We start from the raw sequence: 26,946 nt of genomic DNA, 5'->3' as shown, positions 1-26,946 counted from the left end.
TTTTAAGAAAAAATTGGAATCTGCTGAGAACGGATCCAGTAATTGGATCCGATTTACCCAAACGCCCGATGTTAACATTTAGACGGGCAAGGGCTTTAAAGGATACATTTACTAAGTCACATTACGACCAGTGGCAAAACCGTTTGGAGAACCTCCCCCGGGATTTTTCCCGTGTGGTAGGTGCAAAGCATGCAGGAATAGCAAAAAGACTCCGACATACAGAGTGGGGGAAAATATGATGAAGATTAGAAAGTTCCTGACATGTACAACACCATACACAGTATATTGTTTAGTCTGCCCTTGCGGACTAAGGTACATTTGCAGCACCATTCACCAAACCAAAATCCGCATATTGGAACATTTACGGGCCATAAATAAAGGGGATGTGAATTACCCAGTGGCAAGACACTTTCAGAAATATCATGATAGCAACAATGAGGTTTTATCATATTTTGCTTTGGATCAGGTTCCCATGAGCGTAAGAGGAGGCGACAGATTAATGAGGTTACGCAGATTAGAATCTAGATATATAATAGACCTTTGTACAAAGACACCGGAAGGTTTGAATAGTCATGAGGAACTGGCAGTCCATTTGGGATGAAGGGCTCTTCATCCTTTACTAAGATATATTCTGTATGTGTATTAGGTTGTGTTAACCGTAAATGTAACTGAGATGAATTATGGAATAACACCAAAAGATATAAGAGGCTGAGAACCAAGGAAGAGAGATTTCTGCTGAGTATAATTATTTTCTAGGCTAATGTAGAATGTTGATGAAATGTATATATATTATTGCTAAACTGGGAAGGTAGCTAGTTTATTATTTTGCACATTTTAAATATTATTTAAGGACAAAAGGCACACACTAGCCCATACAGGGCCTTATAGAGCAAGTGGAGTAAGCCCATACAGGGCGGAATAACAAACTGACAAAAAATTCATTGGATGCCAATAGAATGAATATTGAAGGGATGGTGGAATGCAATTTATGCATCGCACACCATTACAAGATGGCGCTCAAAGTGGTGTGCTGCATTATGACCACATTTGTCCTTTGTTGATGTTCATTATTATTTTTGAATGTGATCACATGTGTAAACTATAAAATAATGGCCGCGTCCGGCATGCCCTCGTACCACAGAGTAAGGCGTATGCCGAAATGCGTCTGGTGCGTTTGAAAGTCGAATAAAATCTGACTTTCCCCAGCGAGTGCTGTGTCTTTTGGTAACAGGAAGGGGACGAGGAGCGGAATATATTGCGGTAGCACTTCCCGCAATACAGCACCCGTGTGCGAGTGCGTTATCCGAATGCAACAGGATCGAGGATATAGATATATAGATATATAGATTCATGATTAATGCAAAATGGTAGAACTGTACCATCTTTTTACTTTTATAATACTTCTAATCATTTATCTCTGCTACTGTCTAATGGTTGTTACAGCTCATCTGTTCTACACTAGAACAACTGTTCAATAAATTCTTATTGACAAACGCCCAGTATGTTTATTCTGTGTGTCTGAGACAAACTAAGTGAGCCCGAGTGACTGAGCGAAAGGTAGTATATTGTTTCCACGATTGAGGGATCAGGGTGGTCATGTTCTGAGGTTACTGATAATTAAACAAGAAGAATCCTACTCAGAGTGTACACCTCAGGGGTGGGGGACACTCAGTGTTTTGTTAAATACCCCTCACACACCAACAGGCCCCTTGGTGTCATGCTTCATCATCGGGGTCTTCGCACCCCGCTAGAGGGATGCGGCGTGCTACGACCAGCGACTATGCGGGAGCACTGAAGTCGTTGACTATGTGTGGTGTGTGTTGTGTGCATGTGCTGGGGTATTGGGGAGAATGTGAGTGAAGGGTGTGGTGAGGATTAAAAAGACACCTGGCCAGTAGGTTTATGAGAAAAAACTTTATTCGAAACCTCTGGCTGGTGCTATTAAAAAAGGTGCAAGGCGAGGTTAGTAGTCTTGATTATGGACTCTACCTCTGGTGTGCGTCAACATGTTTCGGAACTCAGTGTTCCTTCTTCAGGACGGGTGCACAACTTCCCAACCCTACTCACGTGTTTTTAATGAAAAATGTTTTTTTCTTTACTTTAGAAAAAAGTGAAAATATTTACAGTGAAAAATAAGGCTATGATGTGCCTACAGCGGTTTGACGGGATCATGCAGTTGCATGTCCTGAAAAGAAAAGAAAAAAATAATTGAGTTTGGTTACCACTCGGGAATGGCTCAAACAAGTGCAGTCACTTGGAGCCCCAAACGGTTAAATAAACCTGTAAAAGAAACACATACACAAAATACATAAAGGACACTATCAGTTCGTAATAGTTCTGAATTCATACTCATTTAGACTGTCATGTTATGCCTCACGAGCATGTCCAGAACGCCAGGGTAGGTAGGTGGACTCCTAATCTGTAAAAGGTTTAAAAAGAAGGATTCAGTACTTTCCTCACTATCCTCAATATGTCCAGTGGGTTTTGTTCTAAAGGAAGTTTTTTACTCATACTCACAAAGTCCGCCAAAGTAGGCCTCTTTCCTCCCTGCAATACTCCGCTGGTAATGCTTAGCGTACAGGGATGTGGTATATAAGGGGCCTATGGTGCTCATTGATTCGTTAATTGACGGATGTGATTTAAAGACCATATATGGGACATCCGCCTCTGTGCCTATCATGATCATTGACCTGTTGGAGGGATACCATGTGTCGCTCTGAGCATGTAAAATGAGTTAGTGACTCTCTTTCTAAATGCGCATGCGCGTAGTAGGTTGTTTAGATGGTTATTACTGCTCTGCGCATGAGTAGAAGATTAAGTATGATTAGGTACACTACTCCTTTGTTTACACAGATCTGGCACGGTTCATGATCTAAAGCTACTGTATATGAAACAAAATCTGTGAGTATTTTCTGAACCACTTGGACTTGATAAAGCGGTGGAGGAGGTATAGGCATGGCTACCTTTGTTTCGCGGAAGTAAAAGGCACGTTTTGGTACTTTCCGTTGTTCTATCCAGACAATTGACCCCAGGGAATGTCATCATTTAGGCCGTCTAGATGGGTACCCAAACGGAAAACCCAGCGCTGTTCTTTCTGAAGTAGGCCGGTTTCCGAAAGCAAGCGTTCAATTATGGTCCAGTGTAGATCATTGACACAGTGTTGTTTCTCTAAAAAGTGAGATGCCATTTTTGTGGTTGTTTTTTTGCATCGTATGTTACTCTTGTGTTCTCCAATCCTTACTTTCACTGGTCGGGACGTCATGCCTATGTACTCTAGGCCACATGGGCAAGTGATCATATAGACTACATTTTTTGTGTTGCAGTTTGAGAATTGTCTCTGCTCCCATGATGTGCCATTTCTGAAACGTATTTCTTTGCTTTTGCGTGTCAGGTGGCAACTGCTACAATCTCCGCAGGGAAAATGTCCTTGTACCCCTATGGTGGTTTGTCTGCCCGTGGGGTTTTGGCGAGGTCTTGTGTGGACCAAAATGTCCTTGATATTCCTACCTCTACGATGTGCATACATCGGTTTTTCAAAGTTCAGCTGGCCACAGTTCAGTATCCTCCAATGTTTATTGATCACTTTCGATACTTCATTGGACAGGGTTGTGTATGTTGTAACACATATTGGTCTTTTTTCTACTTCCTTGGATTTTTGGTTGTCTTCAAGGAGTGCATCCCTGTGATTGTTCTTTGCCCTCTTCAATGCCCTGTTTATCGTTTTACCTGGGTACTGCCTCTGTATCAATTTCTTCTTGAGGTCTTTTGCTTGGTTGTTGAACTGATTCAGTTCGGTACAGTTTCGTCTAAGGCGTAAAAACTGCCCATAGGGCAGGTTCTCCCTTAGGTGCCTGGGGTGGAAGCTGTCGTACCTTAGTAAGCAATTCCTTGAGGTGGGTTTGAAGTGAGTTCTGCTCTTCAATCTACCTTCCTCGCTATATATGCTTAGATCCAGGAATATCATATTTGTGTTTGATATCGTGCTCGTGAATTTTAGAAATCGATTCTGATTGTTCAACCATGTTACAAAGTTTTGGGCACTCTCCATATCTCCATCCCAGATAATAAAAATGTCGTCAATGTACCTTTTCCAGGTGTTAATCTGGGAGTGATATGGGTTGTCGGTGTTGAGGATTTTGGTGTGTTCGAGATGGTACACATACAAGCCTGCCAGACTCGGCGCAAAAGTGCTGCCCATGCTTGTCCCATGGGTCTGTAGGTATAGTGTCTGGTCGTATTGGAAAAAGTTCTCTTGCAAGGCTATGGAGATGCATTCCATGACCAGATTACGCGGGGTCTGGTATTTCCATCTGTCGCTGAAGAGGACTTCTATGATTTGTAATGTCTCATCGTGCGGGAGACTCGTGTATAAGCTCTCTACATCGAGACTTCGTAGGAACTGCCTGGCCGAATTGTTTGTCTTCTAGTAGTTGCAATACGGCCTTGGTGTCCTTTAGGTAGGTGCTGGTGGATTGAACCAGAGGGCGCAAGAAGGCGTCAGCAAACTTGGACAGTGGTTCCAGGATAGACCCTATCCCGGAGACAATAGGTCTCCCCGGTGGGTTGCTGATGTTCTTGTGGATTTTAGGGATGCAATAAAAGTACGGTATCTTCGGTGACGGTTGCTGTAGGAAGTCTGCCTCTTTTTTACTTAACCAGTTGTGAGCTAGACCTTCTTCTACCATTCCTCCGATCTTTACGCGTAATCTTTCCGTTGGATCTTCTTGTAGGATTTTGTAATTTCGCTTGTCTGATAATAGACGTTTGCACTCCATATCGTAGGCCTCAAGGGTTTGTAGGACGATGGCTCCCCCTTTGTCCGCTGGTTTTATGATCAGTTCGTTATTGTTTGTTAGTTCCCTCAGGGCTCGATGTTCTTCACCGCTGGTGTTGTGAAAAGTGCTCCGTCCACTGGGGTTCATCTGGTTAACCTCCGTGATGACTGCTTTTTCAAATGTTAAAATTTCCACCGGTATCGCAGAGTCTGGTGGGCTGAAAGTTGATTTTAACCTCAAGCCGGTGTCTGTATTATCCTCCGGTGGTGGTTTATCCTTGAAAAAGGCTTGGAGCTTCAATTTCCGAAAGAACTCCTGCAGTTCCATGTTTAGTTTAAATATGTCCGGTTTGTGGGTAGGTACAAACCCCAAACCCTTGTTTAACACATTCTCCTGTGTTGTTGTTAGACTCAACGGTGTTAAGTTGACTATTAGGTTCCTCTCTTGCTTGTCGATGGCTGGTTGGGGAGGGACCCGGTCATGCTCCTGGTTGTTCGTGTGTTGGGCTGTTCCTGGTCTTGCCATGCCACGTTGTTGCTTTTCCGGTTTCTTCCTCGTGTCATCTGGCGTGTGCCTAAAAAAGGCTGCTGTTGTCCTCCAAAAGGCTGTTGTTGGCCGTAGAAACCTTCATTATATTCTTGGTTCCACTGTGGGTAGTTCATTGCCACTGGGGTTGGTCCATACTGGAAGGGGTTGAATTGAGGGGGGCCCATATATTGTGGATATTGGTTTTGAGGTTGGTAACCTCTCCATCCCCTCTGTTTTGGGAATTGTTGTCTACGTTGTCTCCATCCACCGCGTCTTTGTCTCGATCCTTTGTTGCCACTCGAGTTTGATCCTGAGGAACTATTGTCTGAGACGTCGCTGTCTGCATCACTATTGGTGTTTCTGGAGACATAGTCCGCTTTGGTATATGGATATGCGGTCTCTGGAGTGAATTTTGCTACGTCTTTAGCCAGTTTGTTTGTTTTGCTTTGTTTCAAAGTGCACTCGAATTCTGTCATCTGCTGGTTTAATTCTTCCAGTCTCGTTTTCAGTTCCTCTGTGCTTATGTACGTGTTGAGTTGGACCTCAATCTTATTGATTTCAATTTTTAGACAACCAAAAATCCAAGGAAGTAGAAAAAAGACCAATATGTGTTACAACATACACAACCCTGTCCAATGAAGTATCGAAAGTGATCAATAAACATTGGAGGATACTGAACTGTGGCCAGCTGAACTTTGAAAAACCGATGTATGCACATCGTAGAGGTAGGAATATCAAGGACATTTTGGTCCACACAAGACCTCGCCAAAACCCCACGGCAGACAAACCACCATAGGGGTACAAGGACATTTTCCCTGCGGAGATTGTAGCAGTTGCCACCTGACACGCAAAAGCAAAGAAATACGTTTCAGAAATGGCACATCATGGGAGCAGAGACAATTCTCAAACTGCAACACAAAAAATGTAGTCTATATGATCACTTGCCCATGTGGCCTAGAGTACATAGGCATGACGTCCCGACCAGTGAAAGTAAGGATTGGAGAACACAAGAGTAACATACGATGCAAAAAAACAACCACAAAAATGCCATCTCACTTTTTAGAGAAACCACACTGTGTCAATGATCTACACTGGACCATAATTGAACGCTTGCTTTCGGAAACCGGCCTACTTCAGAAAGAACAGCGCTGGGTTTTCCGTTTGGGTACCCATCTAGACGGCCTAAATGATGACATTCCCTGGGGTCAATTGTCTGGATAGAACAACGGAAAGTACCAAAACGTGCCTTTTACTTCCGCAAAACAAAGGTAGCCATGCCTATACCTCCTCCACCGCTTTATCAAGTCCAAGTGGTTCAGAAAATACTCACAGATTTTGTTTCATATACAGTAGCTTTAGATCATGAACCGTGCCAGATCTGTGTAAACAAAGGAGTAGTGTACCTAATCATACTTAATCTTCTACTCATGCGCAGAGCAGTAATAACCATCTAAACAACCTACTACGCGCATGCGCATTTAGAAAGAGAGTCGCTAACTCATTTTACATGCTCAGAGTGACACATGGTATCCCTCCAACAGGTCAATGATCATGATAGGCACAGAGGCGGATGTCCCATATATGGTCTTTAAATCACATCCGTCAATTAACGAATCAATGAGCACCATAGGCCCCTTATATACCACATCCCTGTACGCTAAGCATTACCAGCGGAGTATTGCAGGGAGGAAAGAGGCCTACTTTGGCGGACTTTGTGAGTATGAGTAAAAAACTTCCTTTAGAACAAAACCCACTGGACATATTGAGGATAGTGAGGAAAGTACTGAATCCTTCTTTTTAAACCTTTTACAGATTAGGAGTCCACCTACCTACCCTGGCGTTCTGGACATGCTCGTGAGGCATAACATGACAGTCTAAATGAGTATGAATTCAGAACTATTACGAACTGATAGTGTGTCCTTTATGTATTTTGTGTATGTGTTTCTTTTACAGGTTTATTTAACCGTTTGGGGCTCCAAGTGACTGCACTTGTTTGAGCCATTCCCGAGTGGTAACCAAACTCAATTATTTTTTTCTTTTCTTTTCAGGACATGCAACTGCATGATCCCGTCAAACCGCTGTAGGCACATCATAGCCTTATTTTTCACTGTAAATATTTTCACTTTTTTCTAAAGTAAAGAAAAAAACATTTTTCATTAAAAACACGTGAGTAGGGTTGGGAAGTTGTGCACCCGTCCTGAAGAAGGAACACTGAGTTCCGAAACATGTTGACGCACACCAGAGGTAGAGTCCATAATCAAGACTACTAACCTCGCCTTGCACCTTTTTTAATAGCACCAGCCAGAGGTTTCGAATAAAGTTTTTTCTCATAAACCTACTGGCCAGGTGTCTTTTTAATCCTCACCACACCCTTCACTCACATTCTCCCCAATACCCCAGCACATGCACACAACACACACCACACATAGTCAACGACTTCAGTGCTCCCGCATAGTCGCTGGTCGTAGCACGCCGCATCCCTCTAGCGGGGTGCGAAGACCCCGATGATGAAGCATGACACCAAGGGGCCTGTTGGTGTGTGAGGGGTATTTAACAAAACACTGAGTGTCCCCCACCCCTGAGGTGTACACTCTGAGTAGGATTCTTCTTGTTTAATTATCAGTGCCCGTGGAGTGAGAATCCTATCTCAACACTCTACCTCCCTCCGTTGATACCTTCATGTTCTGAGGTTGCCAGAATCTATTCTCTCCTTGGTGAGAGGAGATTATAGTGGCACTGTGAGCTAGCTGATACAGACAGGCTAACATATCTGGTGGGGGTGCATGGAACCAGGGCCCTCATTTGAGAATCCCAATCCCCTTATGCTTAAGGAGTGGGCCCTTAATAATTTAGAAGCCTCAATGAACATGGTGTGCATCCTGGTGAAGTACTCAGAAATTGACAGGATGGAAATATTGGCCCAGATAGAAGCATTGAATCTAGAACTGAATGCTATGGAGCAACAAGAGGCTATCACTAAGGGGCGAGAGGAAATAAAGAAACGCTTGGAAAAACATGAGAGCACAATAAAAACACGCAAAGCTTTCAAGTTTGCAAGAGATAAATTCGATTATGAGAATAGTAAAATATTTACTTTTTCAAGGAAGTTTGAATCAGTAAAAAGACAAGCTTTAACTAGTACAGCACCCTCAGTTCAAACACCACAAGTTCAACCAATTATTGCTCCTGCGTCATCAGATACGGATCGGAGTTCTATATATAGCAGCATAGGCTCAGAAGACAAAAACAATCAACAAGCTGCTGTTAGTAGTTTTACCCCATCAGAAGAATTGGAGTTTATGGTGGAAGACCGGCGCACAACTCTAAGATCGAGGGGCACGCAACAAGTGAAAGGCACCACACGCGTAATAAATGCTGCATGGAGAGGACGAAGCGCAGGCAGCTTCGCGAAGAAGAAAAGAGGAAAGGGGAATCCTCAATCTAATCAATGATTAGGCACCATCTCCACTCGCACCATAGAAAATGATAAAACATTAAATGCAGAAAAAGAACGAAAAAATGGAGAAAAGAATCAAAAAAGTCAAAAAAATTAACAAAGAATGAAAATACAGTGATTAATCTCAGACCTTGACTTGAATGCTGCAGAAACTCAATTCCTGGCCTTGGGTCCTTCCTTTTGCCCAAAAAATGGTTTTAAATATGTCCAATGTAGGATTGATGTTTTCAAATTTATTCGAAAACTCAAGCTTCTGAAATATCACACCTTGAATAAAAAAAGTGATCAAGCCACAAATATTTTGCAAGAATTTCAACCTAGTAGGACTTTTACTATATCTGACACCACGACCCTGAAAACTGCACACTCTTTTAGACTCGGACAATGAAATAATTGAGAATACTCAAGAAAAGTTAAATTCCATGGGTATCAGGAGTAGTAGCGCTGCCAAAAGTCCTTTGTCCCCGATCTACATTTGTCCCACTGATGCCAAGGGACGCTATTGACATTTTCAATGATCGAATGATTCAGGAGCTTAAGAGTTTGAATCACACCGTCATTGAACCAGAAGGATAGGAGCTATAGAGACACAATATTCCACTCTTATTCGTAAAATAAACAATCATGGCAATATTATAGTGAACAAAGCGGACAAGGGTGGCAACGTTGTTCTATGGCCACGGGGTGTTTACATTAAAGAGGCTGAGAGACAGCTGAATGATCCATTATGTTACAGAAAGGCCTCCTTCAATGAACTAAATAAGGTGAAGCAACTAGTCCATAAACACTTGACACCGTGGAAGAGAGATGGGCTAATAAGTAAAAAGGAGTTTGAATTTCTAAAGAAAGATCATCCGATTACTCCTACATTATACTTATTGCCCAAAATCCACAAAGGCACTTCTCCTATACCGGGGCGACCGATTACCTCAGCCCAAAACGGATTATTGGAGCCTATATCTAAATACGTGGACTTTTTTCTTCACAGCTTTATGGAGGCTCTTCCAACATACATAAGAGCTACTAGTGATTTCTTGAATAAATTGAATGGAGTTTGTTGGAAACCAGACTATCAGTTTTTGGTAATGGACATTTGTTCTCTCTATACGTCCATAAATCATAGTGATGGTTTAAGAGCAATTGAACATTTCTTGTCTGAAAAGGATATAAGATTCTATGATCATAGTTCGATGTTGATCCAAATGATTGATTTATGCCTTAAAAATAATTATTCTCTTCAATAACCATCTTTTTGCTTTTATAATACTTCTAATAATTTATCTCTGCTACTGTCTAATGGTTGTTACAGCCCATCTGTTCTACACTAGAACAACAACTGTGCAATAAATTCTTATTGACAAACGCCCAGTAGGTTTATTCTGTGTATCTGAGACAAACTAAGTGAGCACGAGTGACTGAGCGAAAGGTAGTATATTGTTTCCACGATTCTGAGGGATCAGGGTGGTCATGTTCTGAGGTTGCCAGAATCTATTCTCTCCTTGGTAAGAGGAGATTAAAATGGCACTGTGAGCTAGCGGATACAGACAGGCTAACTTATCTGGTGGGGGTGCACGGAACCAGTCTGCTACCAATCCGAAACGCGCGGATCCTGTATAGGGTATATAGGAACTACACAACAAACCCTCCGCCGCTGCTGCAACATTAGATCCTCCCGAAGAGGCAGTCTAAGTGGAGGATTGATGGCCATGCTCAGGAGCTCTGGGTACAAGACTCTGCGTGCCCAGTTCAAAGCCACAAGAACTTGGGCCTGGTCACGCTTGATCTTCAGCACTCTGGGCAGAAGTGGTACAGGTGGAAAGGCGCACAGGAGGCCGCAGTGCCACTCGCGACGAAAAGCGCTGTCAAGCGAGTGTCGCATTGGAAACTCCAATGCGCAAAATTGCCGACATTGCACTTTCTCTTCGGTGGCGAACAGATCTAACCAAGGCTCTCCCTACCGCTGAAAAATACCTTGCATCACGTCAGAGTGAAGACGCCATTCTTGATCTACCAAGCACCAGTGACTGAGTTCGTCCGCAGTGGCGTTCAGAAAACCTGCCAGGTGTTGAAAAACCAGGGGCAAGCCCTGATGTTCTAGCCCTGTCCAGAGACGAAGAGCCTCTTGACAGAGGGTCCACTACCCCACACAGCCCGTTTGTAGCAGTACCCCATGGGCGGTGGTGTTGTCCATGAACACCTGCACCTCTTTCACCTTGAGATAGGGAAGGAATGTCTTCAGTGCCAGGCGGATCACTCAGAGCTCCAGAAGGTTGATGTGAAGCCCAGACTCTGCCGGAGACCAGACACCTCTGATCTCCGCCTCTCCCAGATGTCCACCCCATCCCAGGAGTGACGCATCGGTCACTACTGTGACATCTGGTTGGGGAAGGGAGAGGGATCTGACTGACCCAAGCTTGGTTAGCCACCACTGCAGTTGGTGGGCAGTTCCCTCTGAGATCTGGACGTAGTCTGAAAGATTCTCCTGATGCTGCACCCACTGGAACTTCAGGTCCCACTGCAAAGCTCACAAATGCCACCTGGCATGATCGACCAGCAGGATGCAAAAGGCCATGAGGCCCAGCAGCCTCAGGGTAATTCCCACTGAATTCCGGGATAGAGGCTGAAACATCGGTATCATACCCGAATATCCCGGACTCGCTGCTCGGGAGGATAGGCCGGAAACTGCACTGTCTCTGGGATCCCTGATCTGTGCAGATGAGCTACAAACATACTCACTCACATGCACCACATATAGTCAAAAACGAAAGTGCTCCCGCGTAGTCGTAGGTCGCAGCACGCCGCATCCCGCTAGAGGGGTGCGAAGACCCCTATGATGAAGCATGACACCAAGGGGCCTTTTGGTGTGTGAGGGGTATTTTGAGAAAATAACACTGTGGTGAACACTTCCCTGTCATTTCAAGGAGGATTCCTTGTGTTTATACAGATGAGCTACAACCGCCACCATCACTTTTGTGAACACTCGAGGGGCACTGGTTAGGCCAAAGGGGAGCAGGGGGGAACTAAACTGCTCGTGGCCTACCGTGAACTGCAGGTAGCGTCTGTGGGCTGGAAGGACGTGTTGCAAAAATAGACATCCTGCAAGTCCAGTGCCACCATCCAGGGTCGAGGGTAGACCAGACCTGAGCCAAGGTTAACATTCTGGACTTCTCCTTCCGGAGGAAGAGGTGGAGGGCTCTGAGGTTTAGAATAGGACAAAGGCCTTTGTCCTAGTTGGACACCGGGATGCACAGGGAATAGCAACTACTACCTATTTGTGGTGTGGGAACCCTCTTGATAGCTTCCTTGGCCAAGAAATGTGAGACATCCTGGCATTGAAGTGCCAAATAATCCTCCGACATGCGATCGAAAGATGGTGGCATGGAGAGAGGTAGGCTTGAAGGGGAGGGAGTAGCCCCTTCGGACTATCTGCAAAACCCACCTGTGAGCGGTGATGGATTACCAGTGGGAGAGTTGATGGCGAATCCTGCCGCCCACTGGCGGTCTTGAAAGGTCAGACTAGGAAGGTTTTCAGGCCGCTGCAGGGGTGGACTGACCCGCCTGCTACTCCCAAACCCGCGTCACAGGGGCAGCTCGGGGGAAATCGGTGGCTGGACTGGGCCGTACGTGTTGGTGTGTCCTCAACGAGGAGTAGCGCCAAAGAGCTACCGACGTGGCAATCATTCTGCCCAGTGAGTCGTGGTATTCAGTCCAAATAGTGTAGTGAATTTGGCTGCGTCTCTCCCATCCGCCACTTTCTGGATGAGAACAGCCCAGGTCTCCTCCGGGCACTCAGGCAGCACCTGCGCAACTGAGTCCCTGATGGTATGGGAGTATCGGCCCAAGAGTGACGCGGTATTCACAGACCGCAGTACTAAGCTGGAGGAAGAGAACATGCGCTTCCCAAGGTGATCCAGCTTCTTGGATTCCCTTTCTGGGGGATCAGAAGGGAATGCATCGTGGACAAAGAGCCTTAGACCACCAAGCTCTCAGTGGAAGGGTGTTGGGTGAGGAAAACTGGGTAGCTCGGAAACGGGCGGCGGACAATCTTCCGTTCCACAGGAGCCCCTGTGCTGGGCTTGGAACAGGTTGTGAGAAAGTGGCTCTATATGTACTGGGCCAAAGTAAGGTACAGTGTGTATAGAGACCACCAAGAGGTATAAAAGGTTAAAGTCAGGGCTGACCTTACCCTCAAAAGTGGTAGGTTGGTCGAGCAGTAAGGCAGTAGCAGAGGACAGTGTAAAGCATTTGTTGTACACACAGTCAGCAAAAGGTTTCACACACTCAAGGACTGAACTCCAGGCCAATTGTTTTTATATCAAAAGATATAGTTTTATTTTTAGAACCAACAGGTATCAAAAATATACTTTTCTCAATTAGGAGGGTTCTCAAGTAATTACTTTACATAAAGGAAATAACTTTGTAAACACGACAGGTACAGACGTGGCAGTAGGCAACAATTCTAAACACAATCTAACATTGAGCTCAATTGGTTTTTCTACATAAATGCAGCTGATTACTTTGTCGATTACTTTTGTAACTCCAGGACTGGATCCTAGATTGAAAGCAGTTGAGTAAAAACGCTTTAGTTATTGCAATGATTTTAAAGGAATAAAAAGGTATTTTAAAAGTTCACACTTGGAAACTTATAAGTGAAAATCTAGCAATGCTATCCAAATGGGAGAAAATTCAGGTTACAGGTACAGTACGTTCTAGTTACTTCTGTAATCCAGTACTGGGCTCCTAGGTCCAGCACTGGGATCTCTACTTAAGACAGGTAAGTAATTACGTTTCAGTAGTTGGTACTATTTTTAAGGAACATTTCAAGTTTTCAAAAGTAGACACTTAGAAGAAATTTCATAAAAAAGCAGACAATGGATTTCTATGGAAGAAATTTAGATTACTAGTAAACACGGTTACGATTACTTTTGCGGTTCAGGACTTGGCTTAAAGGTACAGTACTGGCTTCTCTCCTGATCACAGGTGAGTACTTCGAAATTCATTATTCGGCTACTTTTAGATGAATATTTTAAAGTTTCAAAACTTCACACAGAAATTTTTTCGAGTTAAACCAGTCAATGTTATCCTATGGCAGGAAAGGGAGTCATCGGTTTTCAGGCGAGTACTCGACTGGTGAAGTTAAGGTTATGGGCTTCGACTCAGGGGTCCCTCAGGGTCCGATAGGTACAGTAGGTACACCTGCAGCGGCACAGGGGCTGCCAGGTGCAGAGGTAGTTAGGCCCAATGTTATCCAAAGAGGGGCATGGGGCCTTAGGTTGGTGGCTGCTGTCTAGCAGGCCACGCTGCTGTGGGAGCTGGGCTCCTGGTCACTTGCTCAGGGTAAATGGAGAAGTAGGATAGGTTACAGATTGCACTGCAATGGGCACAACGGGCGGCTGGGTGCAGGGTGCTTTTGAGCCGTCGGGCGCTCAATGTTATTTAATGACGTTCTTGAAAAGGGAACAAAGGCTGCAGGGTCGGGGACAGAGGATCTTCTGGAGCGACCAACACTTCGAGGGGTAAGTTGGGATCTTGGAGGATAGGTAGGTACCCAGGAGTTGGGCACAGGGGCCGTGGGGCGCTGGGTGCAGGGGTGTCTTGAGGTCGGGAAATCTTACCTCCTTGCTGGTCGCGGTCAGAGGGGTCCTTTGTCCTGAGAATGCAGGCGTCGCCAGGGTAGTCGAGGAGGGTCCTTGGGCACTGGATTCCAAGTCAGAATCGCCGGGGGAACGTCCTCAAGGTCTTGATTCACTCCAGCACAGGCCAGGTTTGTCGTGTGCAAGAGCATGCAGGGTTCACGGTTCCGGGCTGATGCCAGGGCTTGTTACTTGCTTTGAGCAGTACCACTGCTCGTGGGATACCCAGGTAGTCAGTCACAAGGCAGTCAGGTCCTCCGGGGTTTTTAAGGTTGCTGACAACTGGAGACGCCGGGGTTTAGCAGGGGAAGGTTTGAGGGTCGACAGGCCGGTAGGGCTGGGGCCAAATCAGTTGGGGGTCTTCCTTTTTTTAGCAGCTGCGTGGCAGGTCTTCTTGTTCCGTGTTCTTTCTTGTTTCGGAATCTGGATCTGTGGAAAAAGGTTCAGGGTGCCCCTAAATACTAAATTTAGGGGTGTTTCAGGGAGGGAAAGGGCAGGGACCAATTGGTCCCTGTCCTGGGGTGGGTACACCCCCTAGCCTGCTCCTCTCCCGTGGGAGGGGGGCAGGAGCCTAGCTGTGATTGGGCAGGGCTCCCCATCTTCAAGATGGTGGTGCATCACCTAGCCTCTCCCACCTGAGGGGTGGAGTTGGCACAGGCTAGCACCCCTCCCTTTCTGACGTAGGGTTTCCCGCCAGTCTTCCCCGCCATAGGGGGGGTTGGGGGGGGTCAGAACTGGTGGGGGCCAGTTGCCGAGTGCAGCAAGTGGTCTGGAGAAGCTCACAAAGGCTGAATGCCTATGAAGCTTCCCCTGCTCATCCTGGGGGAGGAGGCTTGGCACCTAGTCTCAGGATGTTCCTGGTTGCAAGCCCAGGAGAGCGGGGGCTCTCCACCCAGGGGTCTAGCAACATGTCTGCTGTGTGGTAGCCTCGGCAGCCTCAGACAAGACGTGGATTGTAGGTTAGGTTTCAGGGGGTCTCTCTAAGATGCCCTCTGGAGTGCATTTTACATTAAACCCCACACTGGCATCAGTGTGGGTTTAATGTGCTGAGAAGTTTGATATCAAACTTTTCAGTCTTCAATGTAGCCATTATGGTGCTGTGGAGTTCGTAATGACAACCTCCCAGCACCATATACATTTAATGGCATCACTGCACTTACAGTGCCCACGAATGGCCCCCAGGTACTGTAGAGGCACAGGGTAAACGCACCTGTGCCCACACCGCTGGCATAGGGCACCCAGCTAGAGGGGTGGCTGATGTATGCCAGGGCAGTGGGTTTGTGGGCATGACACAGGGATGTGTGCCATGTCGACTCTTTGTTTAGTTCTGCACCAGGATACTCAGCCTGCAAAGGCAGTGTGTGTCAGGGTACAGAGCCCCTAAGAGTGGCACAATAGGTGCTGCAGCCCTTAGGGGTCTTCTCAGGTCACAATGCCCTGGGTACCATTCACTAGGGGCTGACATGTGGCCAGAGATGCCAATTGGGTTTAGGCTTTAGCACAGTTTTTAGGGAAGGAACACGGGCCCTGGGCACCTGATTGGCAGGAGCCCAGGGCACACTCAGTCAACGCACACCAGCAGTTCAGCAAAAAGTGGGGGCATACCAAGGCAAGAAAGATGGCACTTTCTCACACAGGTGCCCAGAAGGAAGTCAGTGAGGACTTCGATGAACATTAAAAGGCGTTCAGGAGGAGGTTGCTGCCGGTTGAAGCACCTCTATCAGGAGGTTAGTTCTGACTGCCACTGAAGGATCCTCCAGGCCCTCAGCTACTCTTCACACCATCACAGCGTAAGACGCTCCCTCCTCTGTAGCCTTCGACAGCTTGGGGCGAGCTCACTTTAAACAACCAGTCGTCGAGATAGGGGAAGACTGAATCCCCCGATTGGTGCAGATGAGCTGCGACCACTGCCATCGCTTTCGTTATCACCAGAGGGGCACTCGTAAGGCCAAAGGGGAGCATGGTAAACTGAAAATGCTTGTGGCCTACCGTGAACCGTAGGTAACGCCGGTGGGCAGGCAAGTCCAGCGCTACCATTCAGTCTCCAGGGTCGAGGGCAGACAAGACCTGAGCAACATTTTGACCTTTTCATTCCGGTGGAAGCAGTTGACGTCCCTGAGGTCTAAGATAAAACACAGGCCTTTGTCCTTCCTGGGACACCAGAAAGTTGTGGGAGTAGCAACCACAACCACTTCTGGCACAGGGACTGGCTCAATCGCTCCCTTGGCCAAGAAAGCCGTAACTTCCTGACGGAGAAGGGCCAAGTGATCCTCTGACATGCGAAGGAGTGTTGGTGGCATGGAGGGAGGGACAGTCTCGAAGGGGAGGGAGTAGCTCCTTCCGACCATCTGCAAAACCCACCTGTCTGACGTGATGTTGTGCCAGTGGCTCTGAAAGGTCAGACTGGAAGGCTTGGAGGCTGCTGCAAAGGGGGCACTGGTAGACTGGCCTGCCTGCTGGCCCCCCAGACCCACGGCACTGGATCTCACGTCCCCAGCCGCGCAGAGGCTGGAAAGCTTGCACCGTCCTCTGGCCAGAAAGTGAGGCACCCATTCCGTTGGCACGAAAGGGGCGAAAGAAAGCACAGAGCACGAGATGGTAGCAAGGCCAAAGGATCTGGCCATAGCCCTTGAAGCGCTAGAGCGTGTTCTGCCTTGTCGCCAAACAGGTGATGACCATCAAAGGGCATGTCCAAAAGAGTGGATTGGACATCCCCGGAGTAGCCAGTGGACCTCAGCCAAGCGTAGCGTCTCAGGGCTACCGATGTAGAAACCTCCTTTCCCAGCAAGTCGGCAGTGTCGAGCCCACAGCAGATGGCAAACTTTGCTGCGTCACTACCCTCGACAGGAGCACCGGAGAGTACAGTCCGGGCCTCCTCCGGGCACTGTGGCAGCACTTGCGCGACTGTATCCCACAGGGAGTGGGCATAACGGCCCAAGAGATACGTAGTGTTCACCAACCGCAGCCCTAAAATGGTCCAGCTTCTTGGATTACCGATCTGGGGGAGCAGAAGGGAACGTGCCCTTTGAGGTTGAGGCTTGCACCACCAAGCTCTCAGAGGTAGGGTGTTGGGAGAGGAAAAGTGGGTCGCCCGATGCCGGGAGGTGGCGTCGGGCAATCATGCTGCTGTCCACAGGAGCCCCTGTGCTGGGCGTGGACCAAGTGCCCAGGAAGTTGTCCGTGAGCGCCTCATTGAAGGGCAGCAGGGGCTATGAAGAGGCTGCTGCTGGTTGAAGTGGATCCTCAATGCTATCCTATCTGCTTCTATCCTTCTCGCTTTCTCTTTCTTCCCTTCAGGAAGTTTAAAGGGGTCTTTATGTCAGTAAGTTAACGTTAAAAACTGACATATCGTATGAAGTGGAAATTTGTGTTGAGGTGCATGATTTGCCAGGTTCGGGTCTCTAATAGTTGGTGTATGTATTTATCGGATGAAAAGCCATGAGACTTCTGATGTTGGTTTTTAATAGAATCTGGTTTAAAAAAAAAGTTCAGAAGAACTGATTGGGTTTGGGTATTTTTTTTTTACATTGTTACATCTTAGGTGATGATCTTTAGCCACACAAAATGTTCCGAATTTCTATGAGAGGCACAGAAACAAGAAGAATCTGAGAGGAGAGATGCTTTTCTTACTGCAAAGGAAATACATTTTTTTCTGTCACAGATGTTTCAGGATAACCATACAGCTAAGCCCTTTTCTCTTTTTAAATTTGTTTTCAAGTGCAATCTAAGAGTTAATCTTTTAAGTTTGCGTTTTGTTGCAGATCTTGCAGGCAATTCAAGAAACTTAAAAAGCTATGTGGACATACCATGGCAGCTTTGAAAAGTGGGAGCCTTGTCCAGACGTTTTTGCACCCAAGATGGGGCAAGATCATGAAAGATCATTGAGGTGAGCACGAGTAGAATTTGACAAATTACTTACCTATGTTCTTAGCATGCATTTTAGGGATCATAACGGTCGTCAAACGGAGAATACTCTACATTAGATCCCTGCACACAGGTGCAAATTCTACATGTATATTGATCAATCAAGATACTTTGTGGTAGAATTTGCATTAGTCAATGCATCAAGAATAGAGACGCCAAGCAAAAATTAATTCATTTTATTTTCCAAAGTTAGATATAGTTGGTAAGGTGTGACTTCATGCAAATTGCAAATTTGTGGAGTGCCGGCAATGCCTAATCTAGCAGTACAGTCAATTCAACAGAGCTAGATTTAGCTGAGAAAAGGAAAAATCTCAGTTTCAACAGGGTGCAATTTCAATAAAGCTCATATTAACATTCTAACAGAAAATGTGCAGTAGTGAAAGGATCTAGGCTATTAATTATACAAAACAAATTAAAAGAACTATAGTAAATCATGTCTCACCTTGAAGACTCAACTCTTTCGCTCTTTTCAAATCATCAACTTCTTTTTGGGCCTGTATTTCCTGTTCGAGGGTTAGAAGGAAGAATCTGAAGTGTTTGTTCTACAGATAAACTTCATTATGAATAGTGCTGGTTCAAAAGTTTCATAAGAAAATATACGCAGGTTAAATTGTAGCTAATTTTTATAGTTTTACACATTGCAAACTTGACCCGAAGGTATTGGAGTGTTTTATATCAGCACCAGTTACATTACACAAGGACACAATCACTTTTTATAGGCAAAGGGAGATCAAATGATTTGCCCAGGATCACAAGATGTTGAGGGGACACCAAGACTCGAACCTGGTTCCTCATATCCAAAGTCTGTAGATCTGACCGTTACGCTGTATCTTCTCAAACTTTACAATGGGTACATGTGAAGCTGGCTTTTTATGTCTTGTACTAAACTGAGGTACACTATATAAAAAGTCCATACACCCTTGTTGGCTTACACGGCTTATGTCTTTAAAACAAATCCCAAATGCTTTTTCTTTTGTGATAGTGTGGAAAAACAGTTGAGGGCTATTTGAGAGTACTGTTACCAATTAGTTGCACACAGTCAATAAATGAGACTCAAGAAACTAGAGACAAATGTAAAAAATAAAATTGATATAGTTTTTAACACCAAGACCTTCGTGATCAGGTAAGTACTTAGACTTGGTCAAATTTTCCGATAGAAAATGGCAGCTGTCAGATTTGAGGCACGAGCCTTGAACATGGTATTGTCATCCTATGGGAGAAACATTCACTGAATAGGGTCACTTGTAAACAACTTACAGGAATGATCTTCAGGACTTAAGGTAAATAGGGGCCGGGGTCAAAGAAAGCACCAAGAGTTAAGTAAAGGGGGAACCAGTCCGGTAGAACCAGAAGGTGGCTCAACTCTTGGGTGTCTCAGGGCCACAGACAGTGTTTCAATGGCCTAGGGGACAGGTGCATAGGCGTTTTGTCCGGCGGGTCGTCGAGTTTCAACCTCCCACAGTTCTCAGTGCACCTGCAGAAGGAGAAACATCGCAACACTACTTCTGTTGTGGAGCCTCTGGTGAAGCCCCTCGATATTCAGGCGGCAGTGTTCAGACTAAACACAAACAAGCCTTGGTGCTTGCAACAGCCTCCAGTACATCGGGTATTATTGTTGGGCGGCTCCTGGGGGACCTGGGGCATGCAAACTTGGTGGGGACACTGATCTGACCTCCTGGAGCACTGACCTATTCCTGGATGATTTTCGGTGGACCCAGTGGTCAGCAGATTGGTGTACAGTACATTGCTGTCAGTGCCTGCAGGCCATTGGCTCCTCCACTAGAAGGGAAATGCTGGCTGGTTGACTAGGTGCCGACAGCCTTCGGTGGCTTTTGGAAGATGCACAGCTGCAGGACGAGTTGGGTCTGGGCGATTGTTAGGATAGGAGCGGGCAGGGTTTGGAGCCAAAGTCCACAACTAGTCCTCTGTTCTCGTGTTCTTCAGCTTGCTTTTGTGGTGGGGGGGATACAAATAATACATTTAAGGGTGTTAAGTAGAGTGAAGAGTAGCAGCCAATTGGCTACTTACACCCTTGGTGTCACGACACCTCCTATATGACCACTTACGTTTTGGAGTGGGCATAACCCTGTTCCAGAGTTCCTAATTCCACCAAAATCAAGATGGTGGAATCCTTCCTTTGTGGATCACATCAGGCAACCCACCGGGTAGGACTAGCCTGGTGGTGCAACATACCCAATTTCCCAAGTGGCTCTGTATATACTGGACCAAAGTAAGGTACAGTGTACACAGAGTCCACAGTCCCCAGAGCTTTGGCCGAGGTTAAAGTTAGATAGGACCTTAATCTCTATTTGTGGTAGTGTGGTCGAGCAGTAAGGCAGTATCAGAGGACAGTGTAAAGCATTTGTTGTACACACTCGGTAAGCAAATGGACTCACTCAAGAACTGAACTCTAGGCCTATTATTTTGTATATAAAAATCTATTGTTTTATTTTAGAACATTTTAGAAGTAGGTATAAAAATACTTTCTCAGAATGAGATACTACAGTTGAATACTTTCAAATATCAATATACTTTTAAATGCAATAGATACAGTTGTTACAATATGCAACACAAGTTGAACACAATTATAACCTTGAGCTCAATGGGAGTTTTAAGTAAAAAGCAATATCAGTTACTTAACGTTTGTTTTTCTTACTCAGGGCTGGAGCCTTGATTCAGCCCTGGTGCATCTCCTGTAAACATAAATTCACAGTTGTAATGACTTTTTAAGGTCAGTGCTGGGCACAAAGATCCAGCACTGGGATCTCACCTGGTAACATGCGAGTAATTTTGTTTCTGTTGATCGGGTGATTTTTAGTGAATATTTCAAAGTTTTCAAAACTCGACACTTAGAAAAATTTCCAAGTGAAAACCAGTCAATGTTACTATGGAGAAAATGAAGGTTATCGGTTTTCAGTTAAGTACTCTACTGGCAGAGTTAAGGTTCTGGGGTTAGACTCCGGGATCTCCCAGGTTCAGGCAGGTACAGTAGTTGCACCCCCAGCGGCACCGGGGCAGCCAGGTGCAGAGAGTAGGCCCAATGCTATCCTATGGAGGATGGGGGCCTTTGGTTGGTGGCGGCTAGCAGGCAGACCACGCGGCTGTGGGAGCTGAGCTCCAGGTCACTAACACAGGGCAAGTTGGGAAGTAGGATAGGACAGTTGCTGCACTTCCAGTGGCAGACGGGCTGCTGGGTGCAGGGTGCTTTTGGCCCGTCTGGCACCCAATGCATTTCAATAAGAAGGCTGCAAGACCAACAAAGGTGCGCCCACCACTTCGAGAGGCAAGTTGGGAAGCTGTAGGTTAGGTAGACACCCAAGAGTTGGGCACAAGGGGCCATCGGGTGCAGGGGTGTCTTTTGGTGTTGAGAAATCTTACCCTCAGCTGGTTGCGGTTGGAGGGGTCCCTTGTTGTGAGGCTGCAGGCGTCGTCAGGAGTGTCGAGGAGGGTCCTTGGGTGCTGGATTCTGGGTCAGTGTCGCCGGGGGGACGTCCTCGTGGTCTTTGTCCACTCAGGCATGGGCCGGGCGGGTGCAGAGTGTGCTGGATTTGAAGATCCTGGCTGGCACCAGGGGTTGTAGATCTTTGAACAGAACCACTGCTCGTGGGAGTCCCAGTCTTTGTATGAGCAAGGCAGTCAGGCTCTCCGGGGTTTGAAGTTGCTGTCCACAGGAGACGCGGGTTTTAGCAGGAGCAGGTTCAAGGGTCGACAGGCCGGTAGGGCTGGGGCCAAGTCAGTTGGTGTTGTCCTCTTGTTAGCAGCTGCACGGCAGGTCTTCCATCTTCTTGTTTCGAAATCGGGATCTGAGGAAGGAAGGTTCAGGGTGCCCCTAAATACTAAATTTAGGGGCGGTACAGGTAGGAGAAGGTCAGGGACCAATGGGTCCCTTCCCTGGGGTGAGAACACCCCCTATCCTGCAACTCCCCAGTGGGGGGGATGGGAGGGGGGAGGGTGGGGGGGCAGGAGCCCATCTCTGATTGGGTAGGGTTCCTCATCAAGATGGCGAGAGCCTAGAGTTCTGCTTCACCGCGCCTCCCCCACCTGAGGGGTGGGGTTGGCATAGGCTGGCACACCCCCTTTCCTCACTTAGGTTCTCCCGCCAGAGTGGGGATCAGAACCGGTGGGGGCTAGTTACGGAGTACAGCAAGTGGCCTGGAGAATCTCACAAAGGAGGTATGCCTTTGAAGCTTCCCCCTGCCCATCCTGGGGAAAGAGGCCTAGCACCTCACCCCAGGATGTGCATTGTTGCAGACCCACGAGAGCGGATGGCTCTCCACCAGCAACATATCTGCTTGGTGGCAGCCTAGGAAGCCTCTCAGTCAGGACACTGGTTGTTGGTTAGGTTCAGGGGGCAACTCTAAGTTGCCCTCTGTCGTGCACTTTACATTAAATCCCACACTGGCATCAGTGTGGATTTAATTTGCTGAGAAGCTTGATACCAAACTTCTCAGTCTTCAGTGTAGCCATCAGGTTGCTGTGGAGTTCGTGATGACTACCTCCCAGCACCATATACTCTTAATGGCAGCACTGCACACAGTGCCCAGTAACAGACCTGGGTACTGTAGGGGTACAGGCCTTGTGCCCACACCACTGGCATAGGGCAACCAGCTAGAAGAGTGACTGAGGTATGCCAGGGCAGTGTGTTGTGGGCATGGCACACAGAGATGTGTGCCATGTCGACTCTTTGGTTTGTTCTGCACCAAGACACTCAGCCTGCCAAGGCAGTGTGTGTGTGTGTGTGTGTGTGTGTGTATGTGTGTCAGGGAACAATAAGTGCTGCAGCCCTTAGGGGCCTTCTCTGGTCACAGTGTCCTGGGTACCTAGGGTACCATTTATCAGGGGCTTGCATGTGGCCAGAGATGCCAATCGGGTTTAGGTTTCAATACAGTTTTAGGGAAGGAACACAGGCCCTGGGTACCTGATTGGCAGAAGCCCAGGGCAAACTCAAAGTACATCAGCAATTAAGCAAAAAGTGTGGGCATACCATGCAAGAAAGATGGCACTTTCTCATAGTTAGCAGATAGGTGTACCGGACATCGCTGTCCGTGCCTGCAGGCATCTGGCTCCTCCACTTGAAGGGAGATGCTGGCTGGTTGACTAGGTGCTGACAGCCTTCATAGGCTTTTGGAAGATGCAGACCTGGACGAGTTGGGTCTGGGTGATTGTTGGGATAGGAGCAGGCAGGGTTTGGCGCCAAAGTCCACAACAAGTCCTCTGTTCTCAAGTTCAGCTTTCTTTGTCCTTTTGGAGTCAGTTGAATCGGAGTTCCTGGTGTCAGGGGGTTGGAGGGGAGAAGCATCGAAATAATACATGTAGGGGTGTTAAGTAGAGTGAAGAGTAGCAGCCAATGGTCACTTGGTGTCACTACACCTCCTATAGGACCACTTACTCTGGGGAGTGGGCATAACCCTGTTTTAGAGTTCCTAATTACACCATCATCAAGATGGTGGAATCCTTCCTTTGTGGAGCACATCAGGCAACCCACCTTAACGGTATGACTAGCTTGGTGGAGCAACATACCTAATTTCCCACCTGTCCTGGTGTCAAATGGTGGCATTTCCCAGGTCTGGGGGGGGGGGGTCACATATCAAAGGTGGTGGGGGATTTGAAGCCCCTAGCCTGGATATGCTAAATCACTGGCCATCATGCGGGAGGAGATGTAAATACCTTCTGCCAGAACAGGCATTGTTTCTAACCTCTGAGCGCTGGCTCTCACCTCCAGGTCAGAAATGTGCCTGTGGTAGCAGGCTGGTAGATACCAGGCAGCACACTAAGAGGCTGTTAAGTTTTCAGGGGGGACCTTTAAGGTACTCTCTGGGTCCATATCTCAAACCCATTACTAAAGCCCTTAAGTACCCTCTTTACTACCCATGCCCTAGGTACAGGGGTACCATTTACTACGGACTTACAAAGGTGCTAAACGTCTTGCTAAATGGGGTACAATTGAACAGTTACCTTGTTTAAGGAAAATAGCCCTGGTACTAGCAGGAACCCAGTGCACTTCAGTGTAAAGTGCATCAAATTCCAGGCAAAAAGTGGGTGACAAGGTCAAAACGGGACACTTTCCTACAACGTACTACCATGATATAATAAAAGTATATTCTTTATAAAACCAAGAAATCACAGAAAAGCATAAAGTAAGCACGGCACCCAGCTTCTGAACTGAGGACACATCAGTTCAGAAGTCCTGGTCTCTGATAGGAGGAAGGTAAACACTTTGGGAAAAGAAGAACATGACAGGTTTGAAAAAAAGGGTTAATTACCTTAACCAATCAGCTCAAGCTAGTATGATGGAAAATCGAGTGCGGAGCATGAAAACATTCAAGCCATAGTTTGGTTCGGATCACAAACTTTAGTTTAGGTTTCAGGCACTCCCACAAAAAAAAGTGAATATCACAGTTCCCTGTGGGCTTCTTTTACCAATCTGATTTGGCAGAATCCTTTTCGTGGTCACTACCAATTACCACCGATGCTCCAGGGCTACAATACCAGATATACCATTCAGAAACTTTACTCTTAGAGCAGTGAGAACAAGTGGTTACAATTTAGCCTAGGCTTAAAAACTCAGGTTCAGTATAAGACAATAGACCAAATTAACTTCAATGTCACTATTTGTTAGTGGAAAAAGAACATTACTTCAACAAACAAGTAAATAGAACAGAGCCAACATAAAAAACACCTAGAAAGTGCTACAACTTGCAAGGATCAAGTGAGGACCCCAAAAGACTTTGCAGCTTCTCAGGTCAAGGCACTCCTTTTTCTATAACACTGTCCCAAAGCTAAATGCTATCCTAAGAGTCCTTCCTCTGGTCAGCTGTAGTCATTTCCTAGGTATTCAGATCTCTGCAGTTTCCAGGTTTATTGACTGCGATATTGCAATGTAATCTTTACTTTGCTCTATTGAGGCGCTGTCAAAAGGATGTGCCAAAAAAAAAAAAAAAAAAAAAAAAAAAGAAGAGGACTGGCCCATTTTAAAATACACACTAGCTAATCCTAAAGGTTCACCACTCAAACAAATCCCCAAGGAGACTTAAAGGTGGCCCACTTTCCAGTTACGATGGTCCGATTTACTTATAGCCATGGAACAGTTAATGGCCCAAATGGTCTCTTTGCTCTTAAGGTGGAGAGAATACAGTAAACAATACAGCATGCCAGATCCCACTCTATTTCCCCAAAGAAGACTAAAAGGTTCAGGTACCTTTGCCAGGCCAACTACCAATCACGGTTGAGTTATTGTGGTGGAAGCGCATTCTCATGGATAGATGCACAGATAGGAGAGCAGGGTGACGTCAGAAGCCACTGTTTGGTTATGGGGGTAGTAGTGATCGCACATAAAACCTGCAATATCTCCAGAACCGTGAGGGCTAGAAAACGGTCTCAGACTGGTAAAGAATAAGATAGAAGTCCTTTGAGAGCAGAAATTGATCCCAACATCGAACATTTCGATTTGGATCCCTCGTTAGCTGAGGTGAGATATCTGATATACTGTGTAGAAGTCCAGATGTTCCCTTATAAGTGACAAGGGCTTGCTTCAGCAATCCCAAGGTGCTTTATTAGAGATAGTGTAGTCAAGCAGCCTTAGGCTTAACTAAGAGTGCAAGACATCTACAAATACATGCAATGATCAATAAATGACAACTCGAGAAGGAGATCAACACCAATTGATAATAGGAAGTATCTTTATATATTTTTAGGCGTAAGAAATATCGTACAGGTAAGTGTTTTTTAAATATAAATTCTCAGTTTTAAAAATGAACAGTGCAATTTTTGAGATGTGCAACGTTATCCTATGGAAGGAAGAACACATTCTGAAAACAGGTATAGTACAGCGACTTTCAAGACCAATATCCAGGCATTAAGGTGAGTGGAGGGCAAGGTCTGAGACAGCACTAACAGTACACCACCAACTGCACGAGGTGGCCAGGTGCAAAACAGTGTTGGGAGCTCAATGGTTTCCTGCAAAGATTGGTGTTCACTTCAGGCTTGGTCACCCTAGAGGTGTGTCCACCCTGGCAGTGCAACAGGCCTCTTGCATAGCTAATTTCATACAAGTCCTGGCGCCAAATGGGCCCTGGACAGGTGGGGGGGCGGGGCGGAAGGAAGGGTAGCGGGAGGGAGGGGAGATTGGCAGCTCCTCACCTCTGAGGGAAGCCAGATTTACATACCAAAGGTGGCGGGCGCTTTGAAGCCCTTGGAATGCTAATTTACCTGGCTTTCCTGGGGGCCTTGCTTATGTCCTCAGAGAACAGGGCTCTCACCTCCTAGGGGGTCAGAAACTCATCTCTGGCAGCAGGCTGGATTAGACCAGTCAGCTAGCACACTAGAGGGCTGGTAGGCTTCAGGGGGGTACCTCTAATCTACCCTCTGGGGGAATGCATTAATAAATCCATCACTGGAATCAGTATGTGTTTATTAATACAAACTATTTGATACCAAACGCCAAGTTTCAGTAAAGCCATAATGTAGCGGAGGAACTTATTTTAACCAGTGCTCTGTACATACCTTAAGATGGCTTGCCCGCTCACTTGCAATATCTAGCAATCGACCTAGACATCACATGGCATATCTGCTCATGCAGATGAGTCATCACAAAATAGAATGCACCCTGCCTTAGGGCTCAAGGCCAGCT

The 26,946-nt window shown here is 46.4% G+C and overlaps 1 protein-coding gene across 2 annotated transcripts in view; it reads right to left on the bottom strand.

The window, feature by feature from the left end:
• USP37 (ubiquitin specific peptidase 37) overlaps positions 1-26,946 on the bottom strand; it is a 391,659-nt gene that overhangs the window by 88,848 nt on the left and 275,865 nt on the right. For both annotated transcript variants that reach the window (XM_086954456.1, XM_086954457.1), the window contains exon 20: positions 18,760-18,820. In XM_086954456.1, the coding sequence (XP_086810582.1) occupies positions 18,760-18,820 (61 nt within the window). The remainder of the gene's footprint in view (positions 1-18,759; positions 18,821-26,946) is intronic.

The sequence above is a fragment of the Lissotriton vulgaris genome, chromosome 2_1 (assembly GCF_964263255.1).
Source record: "Lissotriton vulgaris chromosome 2_1, aLisVul1.2, whole genome shotgun sequence".
NCBI classification, from domain to species: Eukaryota; Metazoa; Chordata; class Amphibia; order Caudata; family Salamandridae; genus Lissotriton; species Lissotriton vulgaris.
Note: the sequence above shows the minus strand (reverse complement) of the source record. Positions and strands in the feature narration are given on the sequence as shown.